The following is a 16,764-nucleotide window of genomic DNA, read 5'->3' as shown; positions in this document are numbered from 1 at the left end:
TCGCAATTAAGTTTCCTACAAAATGTATTTACTGTTGCACTTTAGTTGTATAGAAGCATAATTTTTAGAGCCAAAGCTGTAAATGACCCACCATGCACCTCTTGCCCTCTGATGACAGATAACAGATAAGCTGAATTTCAAATGTCCACAGCCACCATGAACCTCTCTGGTCACTAGTTGGGGGGGCAGCAAGCCTTGCAGATGAAAGAAAATAACATGGGAGAGGATATGAGTGCTTTGAGAAGTAATATAGCCGAGATAGCATCTGTTTTCCATACCATGCAGGAGGCTTGAGACAAGCCCAGGAAAAAGACAACAGAGAGTGAGTGCACTTTAGCCATGTATAAGACCAAACACAAATGGGTTATTAAGAAGCCCTTACTGTAATATCTGGCTGACATTAAAGTGTCTCCTTTTGAATGGTCCACAGCCGGGGATAGGGGGCTTATTATGATACTGATGGTGAATAAATAATATAAAGGATCATTATTCTTCATATTATTTATTCACGATCATGGGTGTGGGTGTTTATATGTGTGGATCTGTATTTTGTTTTAGGAAAAGAGATTAAAGAATAAACAGAACCATTATCACTAGTATGTTGCTGGACAGTTTACAAAACCCCAAGAATACCTTTTCTCTAACAAACAGCTCCAAAACAAACATATTAGACGTCTGTTGATGATTAAAATAGGCATTGTTAGTTTCCTGAACTATCTCACCTCTACAATAACCATAATTTAAATGGGTTTTAATGGAGGGGGTTGTAGCTAAATCCTTTTATCACACATAGTAACAGTGCCTTGTCATGCTTTGTTGTGTGTTCATTGTACAGTTCTCAAATGTATTGCTTTGGATGATTCATACAAAATCATATCAGTAGACATTTATTAACCTTCTCTGAAATTAAACTTTTAAAAAAGCAGATATTGTGTTTCAAGTATAATTATTGTCAATTTAAAACAAATGTTAAAATCTGAGACACAAACTCTGTGCAGGACACTGACCCAGTTGTCTATTTTAATGTGTATGTTCCATACACTATATCAAAACCATTCATAGGTCATGCTCCCATATAAGCCTCCTGAAGATTAAATAATGTCCTTCCTGATCCGCACAAGAGGCCATATTGGATCCAGATTTCTCTGGTTCAAAAGTCATTTCATTCCCCTTCATTTCTCCCTCTCTCTCTCTCTCTCTCTCTCTCTACTTTATTCCTCTCTGTTTCTCTCAATCCTTCTCTCTGCCTGCTTTATTTATTGCAGGTCCAGTGGTGTGGTACAAACCTATTACTACCGCATATGTACCTTTTTGAATAATCAATAAATAATTATTTTATTATTTAATAGGATCGTATGGGAAAATGAAATGGGTTTTATTACATAAATCAATCACATGTGATGAATGGGTATACTTTTAAAGTTGGACGGGGGAGAACGGAGAGTGGCCTGCTCCTGTGCTCAACTGCAGTGCATTGCTGAGCACTTTCTCCATCCGAGGTTATTAATATGACATTTTTGTCTCTTTGGGACTGTCAATTGGAGTGCAAGGGGAATGGGGAAAGGGGATTGTAAATTCACAGGGATTAATTAACCTTTTACATTTGAGATTCAGCCTTGCATCTTTTTCTGTATATTGTGACCTCCATGAGCAGAGGGGTGAGAGACCTGGCCACAGACAACCCAGGGAGTGCAGACATCTCATTCCCAATGAGTTATTAACAGAATTTTTTGAATAGATGGAAAAATTGTAGCCTGGCCATTTAATGTCATAAAGGCCAGGTTGGTGAGGCGGCAGGGGCCTCCCAGGGAAAGGAGGCAATACCATTACAATCAAATCTGAGGAGGAAGAGGGATTGAGCTGTCCATTCTGAATTTTTATATTGTTGGAGGGCCGGGAAGGAAATAATGCCATCCTGGAGTGTATTAACCTCTGGCTGGGGACAGAGGACAGGGAGAACGAGAGAGAGAAAAAGAGTAAGAAGGCAGGCACAGGGAAGGATTTTAGATTGGACAACTGGGAGAAAGGAGGGCTAGGAAAGGGAGGAGGGGAATGAAGGGGCAAAAGAGAGTTTCATGCCTTATACTAGGGAAGCCAAAGAAGAAGAGAAGCAGGAATATGAGATGGCTAAGAGAAATGCACAGAACAGAGAAGGTAGAGTAGGGAATAATTTAATAAGGAAAGAGAAAGAATAAAGGAAATGTAAGGTTAGAATGGGGGAAGGAAAGCTCATATGGACTCGAAAGCAGGGCCAAAGAATGAAGAGAGTTGATGTGAAAAGGGGGAAAGTGGAAGAAGAGAAAATCTGGACGGAATGTGGGAATGACAGGGATGGAGAAAATGTAGAAAGGTAGACAATAGAAAACAATTACATGAGCAATGCACCTGCCCTGCACTGTACATGTACATATAACCGCAAATATTACATGCATAACTGCAAACAATATTAGGATAATACCTAAATATAATAAAGACAATACTACTTGTGCTACTTTAACCGTTTTTCAATTTTTCATTTCATCATTAACTGGCCATTGGCACACTGACCATGTCTTACCATGGCTATCGCTACACACTAAGATTTTCAATAGTGGATGAAGCACTCAGAAACTTTAAAAGTAGCAATACCACAGTGTAAAAATACTACTTTACAAATGTTAAAAAAGTCATGTATTTAAAATTAAGTGAAAGTACAGAAGTACGTAAGTATTAGCAGCAAAAAAGCTATTTTAACAAATCCATATATATATTTGGGTAGTTTAAATCTACAGCAATGCATTTATAAACAGATCAGTTTTGTTTGTAAAATCTGCAAACTACTACAGTAGTTGGAAATAATAATGGGGAAAAAAGTCCAATATTTCCCTGTTAAGTGTAGTAAAGCAGACATGGAAATACTTAGTACCTCAAAATTGTACTCAAGCACGGTACTTGAGCAAATGTATTTAGTTACATTCCACCACTGGAGATTTTCCTCAGGTCCTGTGTTTTGCTCTGAAAAGTGTGTGTACATATTATTGATTTGACTGTCCATTAGATCGTCATCTTATAATATTAATATTAACTGCACCATTGGAAAATGATATGAATCTACAAATTGATTTTCTCTGATTCATTATGAGGTGTATGGTCATATATGCAGAACTGAAGCCATGTGTTGAAATAGAGGCATGGGTCAAATGGCCCTAGGTCAAAGGTCCTCAGAAGATGCCTTGCAGTCTGAAAAGGGAGGTAATGCTAAAGCCATTTGTTAGTGACGTTTTTCCAGGAAAACAATTGCCCTATTTAAGAGTCGGTGACCAAGGCTGATTTTCAGAGTGGTTCATTGGCTTCACACCCTCTCAATAGCAGATCTGCAGATGCTTGTTTTGACGCTTTATTTCTTTGTATTAAACCTTTATATGCAATCAACACGGTGTCAGCGGAGTCTCCTAAATCCTCTTCACATCATCAACACCATCTAATAAACTACAATTATTTGCAGGAAAATGCTTGAAGAAGACTGTCACAGGATTAAACGAACTTGCACAATGATGTGTACTGTGGTGGTGACATGGGACAGCAAACTCACCGTGTAATCTCAAAATGAACTCTTTTTCACAGGTAGGACATACAGCCTGCACCGTTTTGCTTGAACCAAAAAGCATTGACTAATTCCCTTCTACTGTTCCTATCTTAAAGCGGCACAAACTGATATAATTCAACTTACTTAAGACAGAACTGAATCATATTTACCGATAATGTACATTTATTTACCTGCCGTAGTGTGTTGCTATGTCAACCAATAACATCATAGTTCAGAGGTCAGAGCGAAGCGGAAGTTGTTGGCTGTTTGTTCCACTGCAACAAGTGCAGGCAGCTTCCAGCAGGCTAACACCCTTCTCATCGTGCTTGTGCTGTTTGTCACTGGAAAGAAAGAGTATGACAAGTTTTGGAATATACGAAAGATTAAGCCGGCAAGTCCAGGCAAATTATTTTCAACGGCATCACCTCTGAAGAAGAGGATACGCTAATATAAAGAAACCCGGAAGTATTGTTGAAGGTAGCAAGCTTTTTACTGTAGCTTTATTGTTTGGTTGAGAAATTAAAGCCAGTGATGTAATAAATCGATGATAGTAATCGTATCATGAGCTGACATTGATTGTTAGAATTACCACTTGTCTTTAGAGGCTTAATTTATGCTAGACAATCAAATGACAGCCTCTACGTTAGCTAAAACGTTAGCAATTTGCTGCTAGCATAGCTAACGTCATTCTTTTATGAATAAATGTTATTTGTACTAAATTTTCACATCAGTTACTACCAATCTACAATATATTGAATGTAAAGCAGCGGCTCGGGGTCTTGTACTAGATCAGAATTTACGCTTTAGAGCACAATTATTCTGTTTTCCTCACATTTACCCTAATATCCAGAGCTAATGACACGGTATTTATGTAACACTCCCCTCCAGCATACATTATATACTGACTACTATTAAGTAATGGCTGTGATTAGTAATACAAAAAAGAATAGACAAAGCAGCACCAGTCAGTTTAGAATGAAAAGCAACACTTTCTCTAACTATAATAGTTAGTAACGACAAATAGCAATATGAATGATTTACATATCTTAACTGAGGCTTTTGTGAACTACATGACATCAGCTGCATCAGCTGTGTTATGATGCAGTTGCAGTCTGAGCATAAATACATTTAGGTGTACTAATGGTCTGTGCAACTCCAGTTTTCAGTGTAACAGAGACTTTGTTGAAAAAACTGACTGGTTCACTTCTTTGCATAACATTCTCCACAAGAACCATCTGCATATTCAAATTGTACAAGAAGTGCCTTCATCTGATCAACTGAACAGGTCTTACTTTTGGGGACACTGTCACTATGGTTATTTTTTTTATGTCACCATAAAAATTAGTCTGTGAATGAATCTGTATTGCTAATCTACAAGAATGACGTAACAGCTCTTTGAGCTCATGCACCTGGTCTTACCAAATATCTAGGCTGTGCTTGAAGCTTGAGCAGGAGAAAATGATGTCCAAGATGATCATTGTCTAATTATCTCTTTATGTTCCCACAGCTCTCAGTTGGCATGAACAAAATGAGTGCCAAATATGGCTTGGTGGGCTACAACAGTTCACGGAAGCACATTTCAATCTCTATCCCGTCGTCCACAGAGGTGATGTCACCCCACATAAAGTCTGTGGAGGAGCTGAGAGTTCTAGGAATCGACCTGAGCAGCTTCAGCGCCCCCACACAGTTTTTCATCTGTGTGGCTGGAGTCTTCCTCTTTTACCTTGTCTATGGATACCTGCAGGTAAAAAAGAAATGAAAGACACAACCTGAGAGATGTACCCATGTATTACTTATATGTGCCAGAGGTCCAACAAATTAATGTGTAAATCAAATGTTCCCACTTCCACCTACACACCTAAAGCCAAGCAAACACACACAAATACTCTATCTTTGTGAGGACACTCATTGACATAATGCATTCCTCAGCCCCTTTCCCTAACCTCAACCATCACAACTAAATGCCTAACCCCAACCCTAGCCTAACCCTAACCTAATTCTAACCTGAACCCTAAAAAAAAGTTTTAACCCTCAAAAAGCCCTTTGAAGGTGTGTCAGAAAGTGAAGACCAGTCCTCATAAAGATAGAAGTACAAGTATACAAACATACACACCCACACACACACAAGGTAAAATATAGCCACAAGCAGCAATTGGCAGGCTCTAACCTTAGAAGTCATTAAAACCTTGACAGGTTTGCCCTGAAATATAAATGGCATTGACTAGACACTTGATCGAGTAGTGTAAAACTGAAAAATATCACGGAACTATCTATGTCAATATGACTGTAAACATTGTAAGCATTACATTGTTGCTGTGTTGGTATGGTAACAAGTGTTACAAGTGCTTCTATCATTGACACATCTTAAATGTCCAGAATAAGGACAAGACCATCATCATTTATAAATGAATTTCTGAATATACCTGCCTTTAAATAAAAGATGACTGTTATTCCCCAATAATCTAAAATGCTCATTTTGGTGAATTTACACTCAGATGTTGGCAGTACAATTTCTCTTACATGTATTCTAAATACATATTGATATTACTTTTTAGCATTTTGTAATATATTTCAAATCTTAATTTAATTTGTATGAAGATGCTTCAGAGAACAATAATTGTGTATTTTTAAAACACTAAAAATATGTTCACCATGATTATTCCAAAAAATGGTATCCCTAATCCACGCAAGCAGCAATTTACAGGTTCTAAACTTTTTGCACACAACAGAAGAAAGCAGTTCTACTACCCAAATTTACAATGACAAGCAGCACTGAGCGGGTTCAAGCTTGACAAAGCCAAGCAAAGTCACTTCAGCTAGTTTAATTCTGTTTAAAGAAGGAGTTAGGCCAATCAATACTTATATCATCATCACAATATATGCAGAAGAAAAATTCTAGTGTCCATGTAGTAAATAACATCTTATCTTGTCTACCATATAGTAAATGCATTGGGGAGCTGGTTGATGGAAAAAAAGCTAAGTCAGTGCTATTTATTAATATTTTCCTTCGAAAGAATTAGCAAAACTGAATAGAGCATAGAGCACAAGGAGTCACTGAATGGTTTGATGAGTATGACACTGAATCATATACTATGGCCTTTTCATTTTAACACTTATAGGAGATTTTGGAATGATGTGTTAGACTTTGCTCTCCAGCACCATCATCAAAACACCAAATGAGGGAATATCTTTTGGTAGAATGGTGTTCCATCCCTCCATCCAGATACTTATAGAATCTATACCAAGGCACATTGAAGCTGTTCTTTTGACATATGGTGGCCCAACACCTTACTAAGACACTTTATTTTGGCTTTTCCTTTAATTTGTCACCCATCTGTACCTAAATGGCTCTGTATATGGGAAACAAACAAAGTGGTTCAGACCGACAGTTCCAGCCAATCAGTAACAGGAGGCGTTTGTGCTCATGCACAGGACAAGGAAAAGAAGAAGAGAGGAGGGGAGCAGTGGGAGCGAGAAACGGTAAATCTGGCACATGCTAAGCGTTAGTGCCAATTTAAGGATTACCAGGGAAGGAGAAGGGGCAGCCAACCCTTCTGTCACCGCCAGACCATGTGGAGTTTTGAATTAGATTGATTGGGAGTGCAGAGGAGAGACCAGCGGTGATGTTAAGGTGAGTTTACCGAAAGAACGTCTACCGGCGGTGGTGTGACAGTGGCGTATACTCCACAACATAATCGCATTGTCGTGAAGGAGAAGCTCAGAAGAACAAGAACTTCAAAAGAAGTACTATTATCAAGCAAGGGTGAAGAGCTGCATCAGCGAGGCTTCCAACCGAGAGTTGAAAGGCTTGAAGAAAGATGTGGAGGTTGTTATTTTTGCTTGACAGGTGGGTTATATTAGTTTTGCTATGTGTCACAGATAGCTAATCCCAACTGGTTAGTTAGTAAGCAGGTGCCTGTGTCACATTTGTGTGTCCAGTAACAACAAATTATTTGCCCACGGACAGTAAGCGTACTTTCTAGTTTGCCAAGATATGGTGTTGGTGCAATGTAGCTGTAGTAGCAGGAGAGTTGTGAGTATCGCTGTCCGTAGCTGGTGTGCTGGCTCTGGGAAACCGTCTCGTCCTCTCTGCATGTTGCTTTGCAGCAGCATCTGTAGCCACAGTTTGCTGTCTCGTTGTTTATCATGGTATTTATCCAAATACATGCAAATGGTTTTATAGCCACAAAGACCTTAAAAACAAGTTTTCTACCACAGTGGGACTATTTGAATTAATGCATAGTTTGAAATGCTATGCCAGGAAACATTACCTTCCTTGTAGCTTAGCTACAAACCTACAGTCCTCTCTTCTGTCATGGTAGTTTTGTAAAAACATTCTAAACAATTAACTCGCTAGTTTTCACTCTGTTTTTGTTTTGGATGCTGTTTGTTTACATGCTGTTTGTTTGATGATGTTTCATATTATAAACTTTTTTTTGCTTGAGCTATGAGAAAGAGTATCAACTTCCAGGGTGTATAAGACGCTCTGGATTCCACTATTTTGTTGTTGCCTTGGCAATGTGCGTCCATGAATTAGGGGGGTGGTGCTTCTGAAGGATCAGTGAAGGGAGGTTTGTATTTGTTTTGCTGTTGAGTTCAAATAAAAGTCTTTCTCCAGAAGCACTTACTATTCCTTTAAATTTCCAGAAAAGGGACAAGACCATCACCATTTATAGATTAACTGTAATCCACCATTAGGGTTGGGCCAATGGAAGATGTTATCGTCCATCACAGATGGCTGACAGTAACCAAAATGTTGAGCCCACCATGATGACACCCTCCCCGGGAGGATGTCATCGTTTTTCTGTATATTTCACTGTACATATCGTCATATGCCATTTAGTAGACATTGCCCAACCCTATCAAGCATATCAAGGACTACTTGTGTATCATTATGAATATAGCTTCCTTTAATAAAAGCTGACGGGTATTCCCTAATACTCTTAAATGCTCATGTTGGTGAATTTACATTTAGTTTCAATACAGTAGGAGACCTTGAAGAAAGTACTAAGTACTAGATCTGTTCAAAAGACAAAGTGATCAGGTAAAGGATTGCACTGAAAGTGCACAGTAAGTGCTAGTTAGGCGTGTTAGAGGTGTTAAGGTAGGAGGTGTTCTCAGAAGAGATGAGTCTTTGAGATTCTAGAAGATAGAGAAGAAATCCCCTTCTCTGATAACATTTAGTAGCTCATTCCACCATCGGGGAACCACAAACGAGAACAACCTGGACTTTGATTGCCTTGTGTGCAAGGATGGCAAAGTCAGACAACGCAGCTTGGAGGAACACACTGGCCAAGAAGTAGCATAAGCCTGTTTGACTGAGTTCAAATAGTAGTAGATGGTTGCAGACCCAGAAGTCACTCTGTCGGCAAGCATTAGTGACTTGAATTTGATTCGGGTAGCCATGGTTAGCCAGTAGAGGTCAGTGACCAGCGGAGTGACATGTACCCTTTTTAAGTTGATCGAAAACCACACATTCTGGATAATCGGGTTGCTTTTGCAGTATGTTTTGAGTCATTATCCATCTGCACTGTGAAGCAATGTCCTATCAGTTTTGCAGGACTTGGCTGAATCTGAGCAGGTAGTATCGCCCTATGTACTTCAGAATTCATCCTGCTGCTTCTATCAGCAGTCATATCATCAATAAACACCAGTGACCTGGTTCCATTGGCAGCCATAAATGCACATGCCATAATACTGCCTCCACCATGTTGTCCAAATACTTACATACCTAACTGTACATCAGGATTGTTAACAGGTGGAACAAATAATTTATGCACTGCTGCTGTTATGGTAATGTAACGTTACATCATCTGTCATCTAATGTTGTTATTTGGCCACTGTATATTTTCTGTTACCTTTAATGGTCATGTATGAGTGAGAAAATGGCTTAAACTAAGGTTAAATCGTTTCAAATATTTTCTTTGCTGACTCAAAAACAAATTTGCCAGTCATTTTCTAAACTACATATTACTCCAGGGACGAAATAAATCCATGTTACACCCATTTTAAGTTTTTAATCAAGTTTTTCAGTAAAAATACTGATTCTCTAGTTCAGGGCATGGGTTATTATGACACACAGTGATTAAATTAATCTTCACTCACTTGCCAGTTTATTCAGTACACCTAGATAAAGCTTTGTTCCTAATATTTTGTCAACCTTAAGTCATATAAATGGGATGGACAAAATATTACGAACACCTCTCAGTATAAGAGGAGGAGAGAGGAGTTTGGGGCCTTATGGGAAGTCCCCTGGCAATCTAGGCCTACAGCTGCATAACTAGGGGGTGGTTCAAGCCAAGTCTGAGTCAGTCCTAACTATGAGCTTTATCAAAAAGGGAGGTTTTAAGCCTACTCTTAAACAGAGAGAGGCTGCCTGCCTCCCGGACCTAAACTGGAAGATGGTTCCAAAGTAGAGGAGCCTGATAACTGAAGGCTCTGCCTTCCATTCTACTTTTGGAGACTCTGGGAACCACAAGTAAGCCTGCGTTCTGGGAGCTAAGTGTTCTACTTGGGTAATCAAGTTCTATGAGCTCTTTAAGATATGATTGTGCCTGACCATTAAGGGCTTTGTAGGTGAGGAGGAGGATTTTAAATTCTATTCTGGATTTTACAAGGACGCAATGCAGAGAAGCTAACACAGGAGAAATATGATGGTTTTTCCTAATTCCTGTCAGTAGTCGTGCTGCAGCATTCTGGATCAGCTGGAGAGTATTTAAAGATTTGTTGGGACAGCCTGATAATAAGGAATTGTAATAATCGAGCCTAGAAATAACAAAAGCATGGACTACTTTTTCTGCATCTTTCTGAGACAGGATGTGCTTGATTTTTGCAATGTTACGTAGGTAAAAAAAAAAAAAAAAAGGCAGTCCTTGAAGTTTGTTTTATATGGGACTTAAAAGACATATCCTGATCAAAGAAAACTCCAAGGTTCCTAACAGTGGTGCTGGAGGCCAGGGCAATGCCATCTAGAGTAACAATATCATTAGATAATGTGTTTCTTAGGTGTTGGGGGCCATGTACAATAACTTCAGTTTTGTCTGAGTTTAACAACAGAAAGTTGCTGGTCATCCAGGTCTTTATGTCCTTAAGGCATGCTTGAAGTTTAGCTAACTGATTGGTTTCATCGGGCTTCATTGACAAGTACAGTTAACATCCGCTTAACAATCCAATCCAAATAATATTACCTAAAGGAAGCATATATAAGGTTAATAGAACTGGTCCAAGCACAGAACCTTGTGGAACTCCGTGACTAAGTTTTGAGTATATGGAGGATTTGTCCTTAACGTGCACTAACTGAAATCGAATTGATAAATACGACTTAAACTAGCTTAGAGCGGTTCATTTAATGCCAATTAAATGTTCCAGTTATTGTAATAGGATATGATGGTCAATGGTATCAAATGCAGCAAGATTTAACAAGACAAGTACAGAGACAAGTCGTTTGTCCGATGCAGTTAGAAGGTCATTTCTAACTTTCACGAGTGCTGTCTCTCTGCTATGATGCACTCTAAATCCTAACTGAAAATCATCAAATAAACTATTATTATGTAAAGTCACACAACTGGTAGGTAACAGCTTTCTCGGGGATCATAGAGAGAAAGGGAAGGTTAGATATAGGTCTGTAGTTGGCTAAAACATCTGGATCAAGAGTGGGCTTTTTAAGAAGAGGTTTAATTACAGCTGTTTTAAAGGTCTGCGGTACATAGCCTGTTAATAAAGACATGTTGATTATATCTAGTAAAGATATGCTTACTAAGGGTAAAACTTCCTTAAGCAGCCTAGTTGGGATGGGGTCTAAGAGACAGGTTGATGGTTTAGATGAAGATATTGGTGAAGTGCTATTATTAATATATTAAGTATTATTATTAATATCATGACACAGCAATGACATGGAAATTAGATGATGATTAGATAATTGAGTAAAATATTGAAGTAATAATGAGAGAGTGCAGTTGCTTTTCAGCATTTTGTAATTTATTTGTCAAATCTTAATTTGTATGAAGATCATTCAGAAAACAGTATTTGTGTAATTTTAAAATACTCAATTTATTCAACTTGATTAATCCAAAAAATGGTATCACTAATTTACAGCGAATTGTTTTTACAAATGTAATTAAAAACTAAGAATAATAGCTTTCTTTAGCTTCACTCAATGATGGAGGAACAGTTCTCTCTGGAGCCTCATTCAGTCACCAAGCTCCTCTTTCCTAGATTTAATACCAAAGTCTGCATATCAAACTGAAGTCGGTGCACTCGGTCAGAATGTCTGAAGTACAACTTAATTTTTGAACCAATATGTGATAGGCCATGACGCACGCATGCATTAATAGTTGCACACTGAAAGCGCTGCTATTTGCCAAACCTTTATCGGATGTTAACGAAATTTGATGTGTATGTACAGGGGATAGCGTAGGATATCTCAACTGAGTTTAATCAGGATTGCTTTATGACAGCTTGAGTTATTAGCAATTTGCTGCTAAGCCCTGCCCTTTGCAAAGATTTTTGGTTGATGGACCATGTTTTTGGACCGAGCTTGCCCATTTGTAGTAAAATCGTGTAGCTCAGTTCTGCAAGGTCTGGCCGATTGGGGTGATATTTTTTGTGAAGTATTTGCACTTCATTTCTAGTTATGGTCCCAAGTTTCATGTTTCTAGGTAGCAACAGCTCACAGCAAATTGAGCAAAGGCATAAAATGGCACTTCAGATTTTGGCTAACACTTGCCCCCAGATCATGTGCACAAAAAATTGGTGAAATGCTGTTGACCAGGTTTTGAGGTACACATTTTTGGTATTTGTGGCAACCCCTATGGCTTGGGTTAAAAATGCTTTGGTAGGCCTATTCCCAAACACAGATTGAAACTATCTACCATGATTTATGATGATTGGAAAAATTGTTAATGAGTTATTTCCTGCTGTACCCCACCCTTGGTTACATTTTTAGATTGATGGCAATTTTTTCGGACCAATCTTGCCTATTTGTAATAGAATTGTGTATCAGCGTTTTACCAGATTTAATGGGTTTTTCCCTGGCCCATGCCCCACCAAGTTTGGTGCAAATCGATTCAGTACTTTTTGTGTAATCCTGCTGACAAATAAACGAACAAACCAACAAACAAACAGACTCGGGTGATTATACAACCTCCTTGGCAGAGGTAATAAACTGGCCCAAACATAATAGGGATCTACCCCTTCAGTGATAAAACCCTAACCACCAAAAACACAATAGGGTTCTACTCAGAACTCTAATAAACGGGAGCAAACGCAATAGGATTCTACCCCTTCGAGGTTAGAGCCCTAAAAAACCAGCACAAACACAGAAGGGGTAGCTAAATATCTTGAAGTTATCAATTGAAGCTTGTTATAGTGAAAATATAGTGCTGTTGTGAAGGCTGTGTGTGTGTTTGCATGGACAGACACAAAAAAACAGGATATTTAGCCTTATAGTATTTATTTATTTGTTTGCACGGTAAAAAATATAAAAACAGTAAAACATGTTATGTACACAAAAACAGTCAAATATGTATGTTTGTCAGTTTTTGTGTAAAAAGCACACTTTTACCTACATATATTCAGATATACATGAAGATATACATGTATCCAAAGTAAAGAAGAGCTGTACTTATTTTTGTTTAATTTTTTCATAAATACTGTATGCGTACACTCAGTTGGCAGTTAACAGATAGGTACACCTAGCTAAACCTAAAGCAGTTTAATACAACAGTCCTGCAATAAATCCTCCCTTCATGAAGGTTGTAATGTTCAATTTTTAGTGGAATTGTTTTAGAGGGGTGCTGATTCATGGTGTATGATAATTTGGACAATGTAATTTGTGGTGCTGGTCTTCCCTCATTGTTATAATTAGGGTGGACAAAATAATAGAAACACATGTATGTATAGACTAATATTAGTCTTAGCTAGGTGTACCTGATAAATTGCCAACCATCAGACAAAGTGAATTTGTACATACAGTATTTGTTTGTTTACATGTATTTTTTTTGTAAGTTTAGCTGTGTTCCTGTCTATTGATCTGGAAAAAAAATGATGGTACAGATTGCATATAAGACAACCCATATGACAAAGTTTGTATTTCACAAGATGGGCCTCAGAAGGATGTCAAGACCTGCTTGATTCTTTATTTGTCCCTCCCTCCAGGAGCTGATATTTTCTGTGGAAGGATTCAAGCCTTTTGGTTGGTACCTCACTCTAATCCAGTTTGGCTTCTACTCCATGTTTGGACTAGTGGAACTTCAGCTCACACAGGACAAACGTAGAAGGTATAGCTAACAAAAAAAAAATTCTTTTATTTATTCAAGTTGATCACTGTCACTCATTTGTAACTGTATTTATTTTATTCTATTTTATTTATTTAATCCTGTTTTGGCAATACTATAATTTACAATTAAAGATGTATTCCTTTAAGAGGTATACCCCTACTTTATATTTTTCCTGTCTTTCAGAATACCAGGGAAGACCTATATGATCATAGCATTTTTAACAGTGGGGACCATGGGCCTGTCCAATACCTCTCTGGGCTACTTGAACTACCCTACACAGGTCATCTTCAAGTGCTGTAAACTCATCCCTGTCATGATTGGAGGAGTATTTATACAAGGTCAGCAGATTCTACTATATGTGTATTTCTACACAGACCTCACAGATGAATCTACATACATGTACATATGTTATTGTGCTGGTGCTGCTTGCTTTTTGATCTTTAATACTACATGAATAATGTGCTGCTCTGTGTCCATTAATATTGCAGCTCTCTCTTTAATCCTCTGTCTTCCTCATTATGAAATTAATTGATGTGTGCTTGACATCTCATCTATCTGGTTTGAAGTTATCTGTTAGAGTATATTTGTTAAAAGGTTTGTCAATTGTGATAACTCTGTTATCACTAACTTAAACCTGAAACAAAGGGTTAAGTTAGGGTGAAGTCAGGATTTTGAAGTCAAGCCTTTCTACTTTCTGGAATATCCCACAGAACCAGATTTTTTTAAATGTGATCAGATGGCAAACACACTAAAATTTGATTTTTCATAAATGAAACAAACTCTACACTTGTACATATGAATTAAGCTCACATTTGTATGATCAAAAAGATAAGGATTCGGCCTTGAATGATTTACAAATTGCATTTTTTTTTTTTTTTTCCCTCAGAATCCAAATTCTCCAAAATTAATTAACTATTTGCATTTTTATTAAGAATGGGAATCGGGAACCGATTCCAGTTGAGAACCAGCTCCTAATTGTCCAAACCATCAGAATCATATGACTCCGAGCTTATCAGTTCCTTTCGTCGATGCCAGCATGTTTTTCTGACAGTTGTGCATTGCAAAAGAATAACATCAAACTCATGCGTATATGCTGTTGGAACCTTTGTAAAAGCAGTCATTGCAGAACAGAAGAAGACATGGTCAGAAGTGTGGCTTCAATTCACGAAGAGAGATGACACAATGCTAGTTGTAATGCAGCATTTCCCATACAAAGGCTCTTCTTGGGCAGCCCGCCCAGGTAGATTAAGTCCCAGGAATGCCATGTATGTGACACTATTTGCACGAGTGCCACTGCTTCCCAACATAGCAGCGCGTCCGTTACCGAGGGTAAATATCCTATGTTACAATAACATTAGCGCCACACAGGATTTTTTTTCTTTGACTAAGAAAGCCTAAATAAAAACAAATGATGTGAAAATATTCTCTCGTTTCATTGTCATTTTAGGTGTTGACACACTGTTTCTACAGCTAGCTCTCAGGCTACAGCCTATGTTCATACTCAGAGATAATAATACAGTTACATTGACACTGAAAACCTGTGTAGGCCTACTTTTTTCCAGACAGAAAATTGATCAGAAATCATTAAGCAAATTGATAAAGAATCAGACCAATAAGCAGAATCAATAATGGCATTGGTATCAGTAAAATCTAATCAGTTCCCATCCCTAATTTCTATTTAGTAGATTTTTAAAAAATCATTGAAAATGAAGGTTGCATCATTACCTAAAGCACAGATGTTTCAATTTACATGTTTTTCATTTGTGAACTTAAAATGAGTTGACCATCATCATCAGTCAAGAGAGTTGGAATTTGGAGAAGGCGTATCATTTCAGCCACCTATGACCAATTTTCAACTTTTGGTACCTCATTTTCCATTTCTGTTGTTTTCGGCTGTCTGAGGCCAGTCTGCAGTGTCTCTCCTGCTCCTGTCTATCCTTTCATCCTCACACTGGGCTTCTCAAGGTTCTGTGTCCTCAACGTCAGACATGTTTTGAGCATTTTTTTACCTTCTTCCGTTTCTCCCCCCCGATAGATGGATGTGAGGACGTTGGTCCCCCAAGGGCTCAAGTAGAAAACAGAATTTGTTGACTTAGAAGGCAAAGAGGAAAGAAAGTGTGAGAGATGGATGTATGGATGGAGGTACGGGTGTGGGATCTCGTCTGATCTGAGCCCCTTCAAAGGCAAGTCAGGGAATCAAAGCCGACCACAGCCAACCTGATGCTGGGTCCCCTTGTCAACCTCAAGGCATCCAACCGTCAGCCTTTTTTTGGAAGACTCCTTCATCCAGTTGTTTTTTTCACACAGCTTTTTGTTGCATTCTTAAGTGCACCACCTCAGAAAGCCTGAATTGTGAAGACTACCAATTGTAAAAAACTTTTATTAGTTACATTTTTACCTGAATCCAATGTCAACTTCTTTTATTTGAAAAAGAAGTGGGGCATCTTTTAAAAATTTCTTTGCAAGCTGTGCTTGAAGTAAAGATGTCTCCCAATGCAATGTCTGAGTTTCGTTTCTCTGTGTATGTAATGTTGTAAAAGGTTTTGGCATTTTTACCAATACCATACTTGTCAGTTTAGATTTCTTGCTGGCATTATTTCTAAAAGTTATTCCTTGGTTTCCTTTGTAAAGGCAAAATTTGATTTAGGAGATTTTAGGAATTTAGAATTTTTGATTTCAGAAAAGACGTTCAAAATGATTCAATTCTATGTGTTTGTGTTCCAGGTAAACGCTATAATGTTGCTGATGTGTCTGCTGCTCTCTGCATGAGTCTGGGACTCATCTGGTTTACGCTAGCTGATAGCAAAGTGGCCCCCAACTTCAATGTCACAGGTAATATCTCCTAACAAAACTGAGACATACTGTACAACTCTATCTTGAAAAAAGACAATAAACTGCAGGCAGCTACAGTCACATTCAGAT

The 16,764-nt window shown here is 38.2% G+C and overlaps 1 protein-coding gene across 3 annotated transcripts in view; it reads left to right on the top strand.

Moving 5' to 3' along the window:
* The first annotated feature begins 3,795 nt into the window (after window positions 1–3,795).
* slc35b3 (solute carrier family 35 member B3) overlaps window positions 3,796–16,764 on the top strand; it is a 19,689-nt gene continuing 6,720 nt past the window's right edge. For 2 of the 3 annotated variants that reach the window (XM_040126389.1, XM_040126387.1), the window contains exons 1-5: window positions 3,796–4,042; window positions 5,073–5,309; window positions 13,721–13,842; window positions 14,026–14,180; window positions 16,567–16,674. In XM_040126389.1, coding sequence (XP_039982323.1) covers window positions 5,085–5,309; window positions 13,721–13,842; window positions 14,026–14,180; window positions 16,567–16,674 — 610 coding nt within the window. In that variant the 5' untranslated portion in view covers window positions 3,796–4,042; window positions 5,073–5,084. The remainder of the gene's footprint in view (window positions 4,043–5,072; window positions 5,310–13,720; window positions 13,843–14,025; window positions 14,181–16,566; window positions 16,675–16,764) is intronic. The other variant, XM_040126388.1, reaches the window with a different exon arrangement.

This window comes from Xiphias gladius, chromosome 5, assembly GCF_016859285.1.
Source record: "Xiphias gladius isolate SHS-SW01 ecotype Sanya breed wild chromosome 5, ASM1685928v1, whole genome shotgun sequence".
In the NCBI taxonomy this organism is placed as follows: domain Eukaryota; kingdom Metazoa; phylum Chordata; class Actinopteri; order Istiophoriformes; family Xiphiidae; genus Xiphias; species Xiphias gladius.
This window is presented reverse-complemented; position numbering and strand designations above follow the sequence as displayed.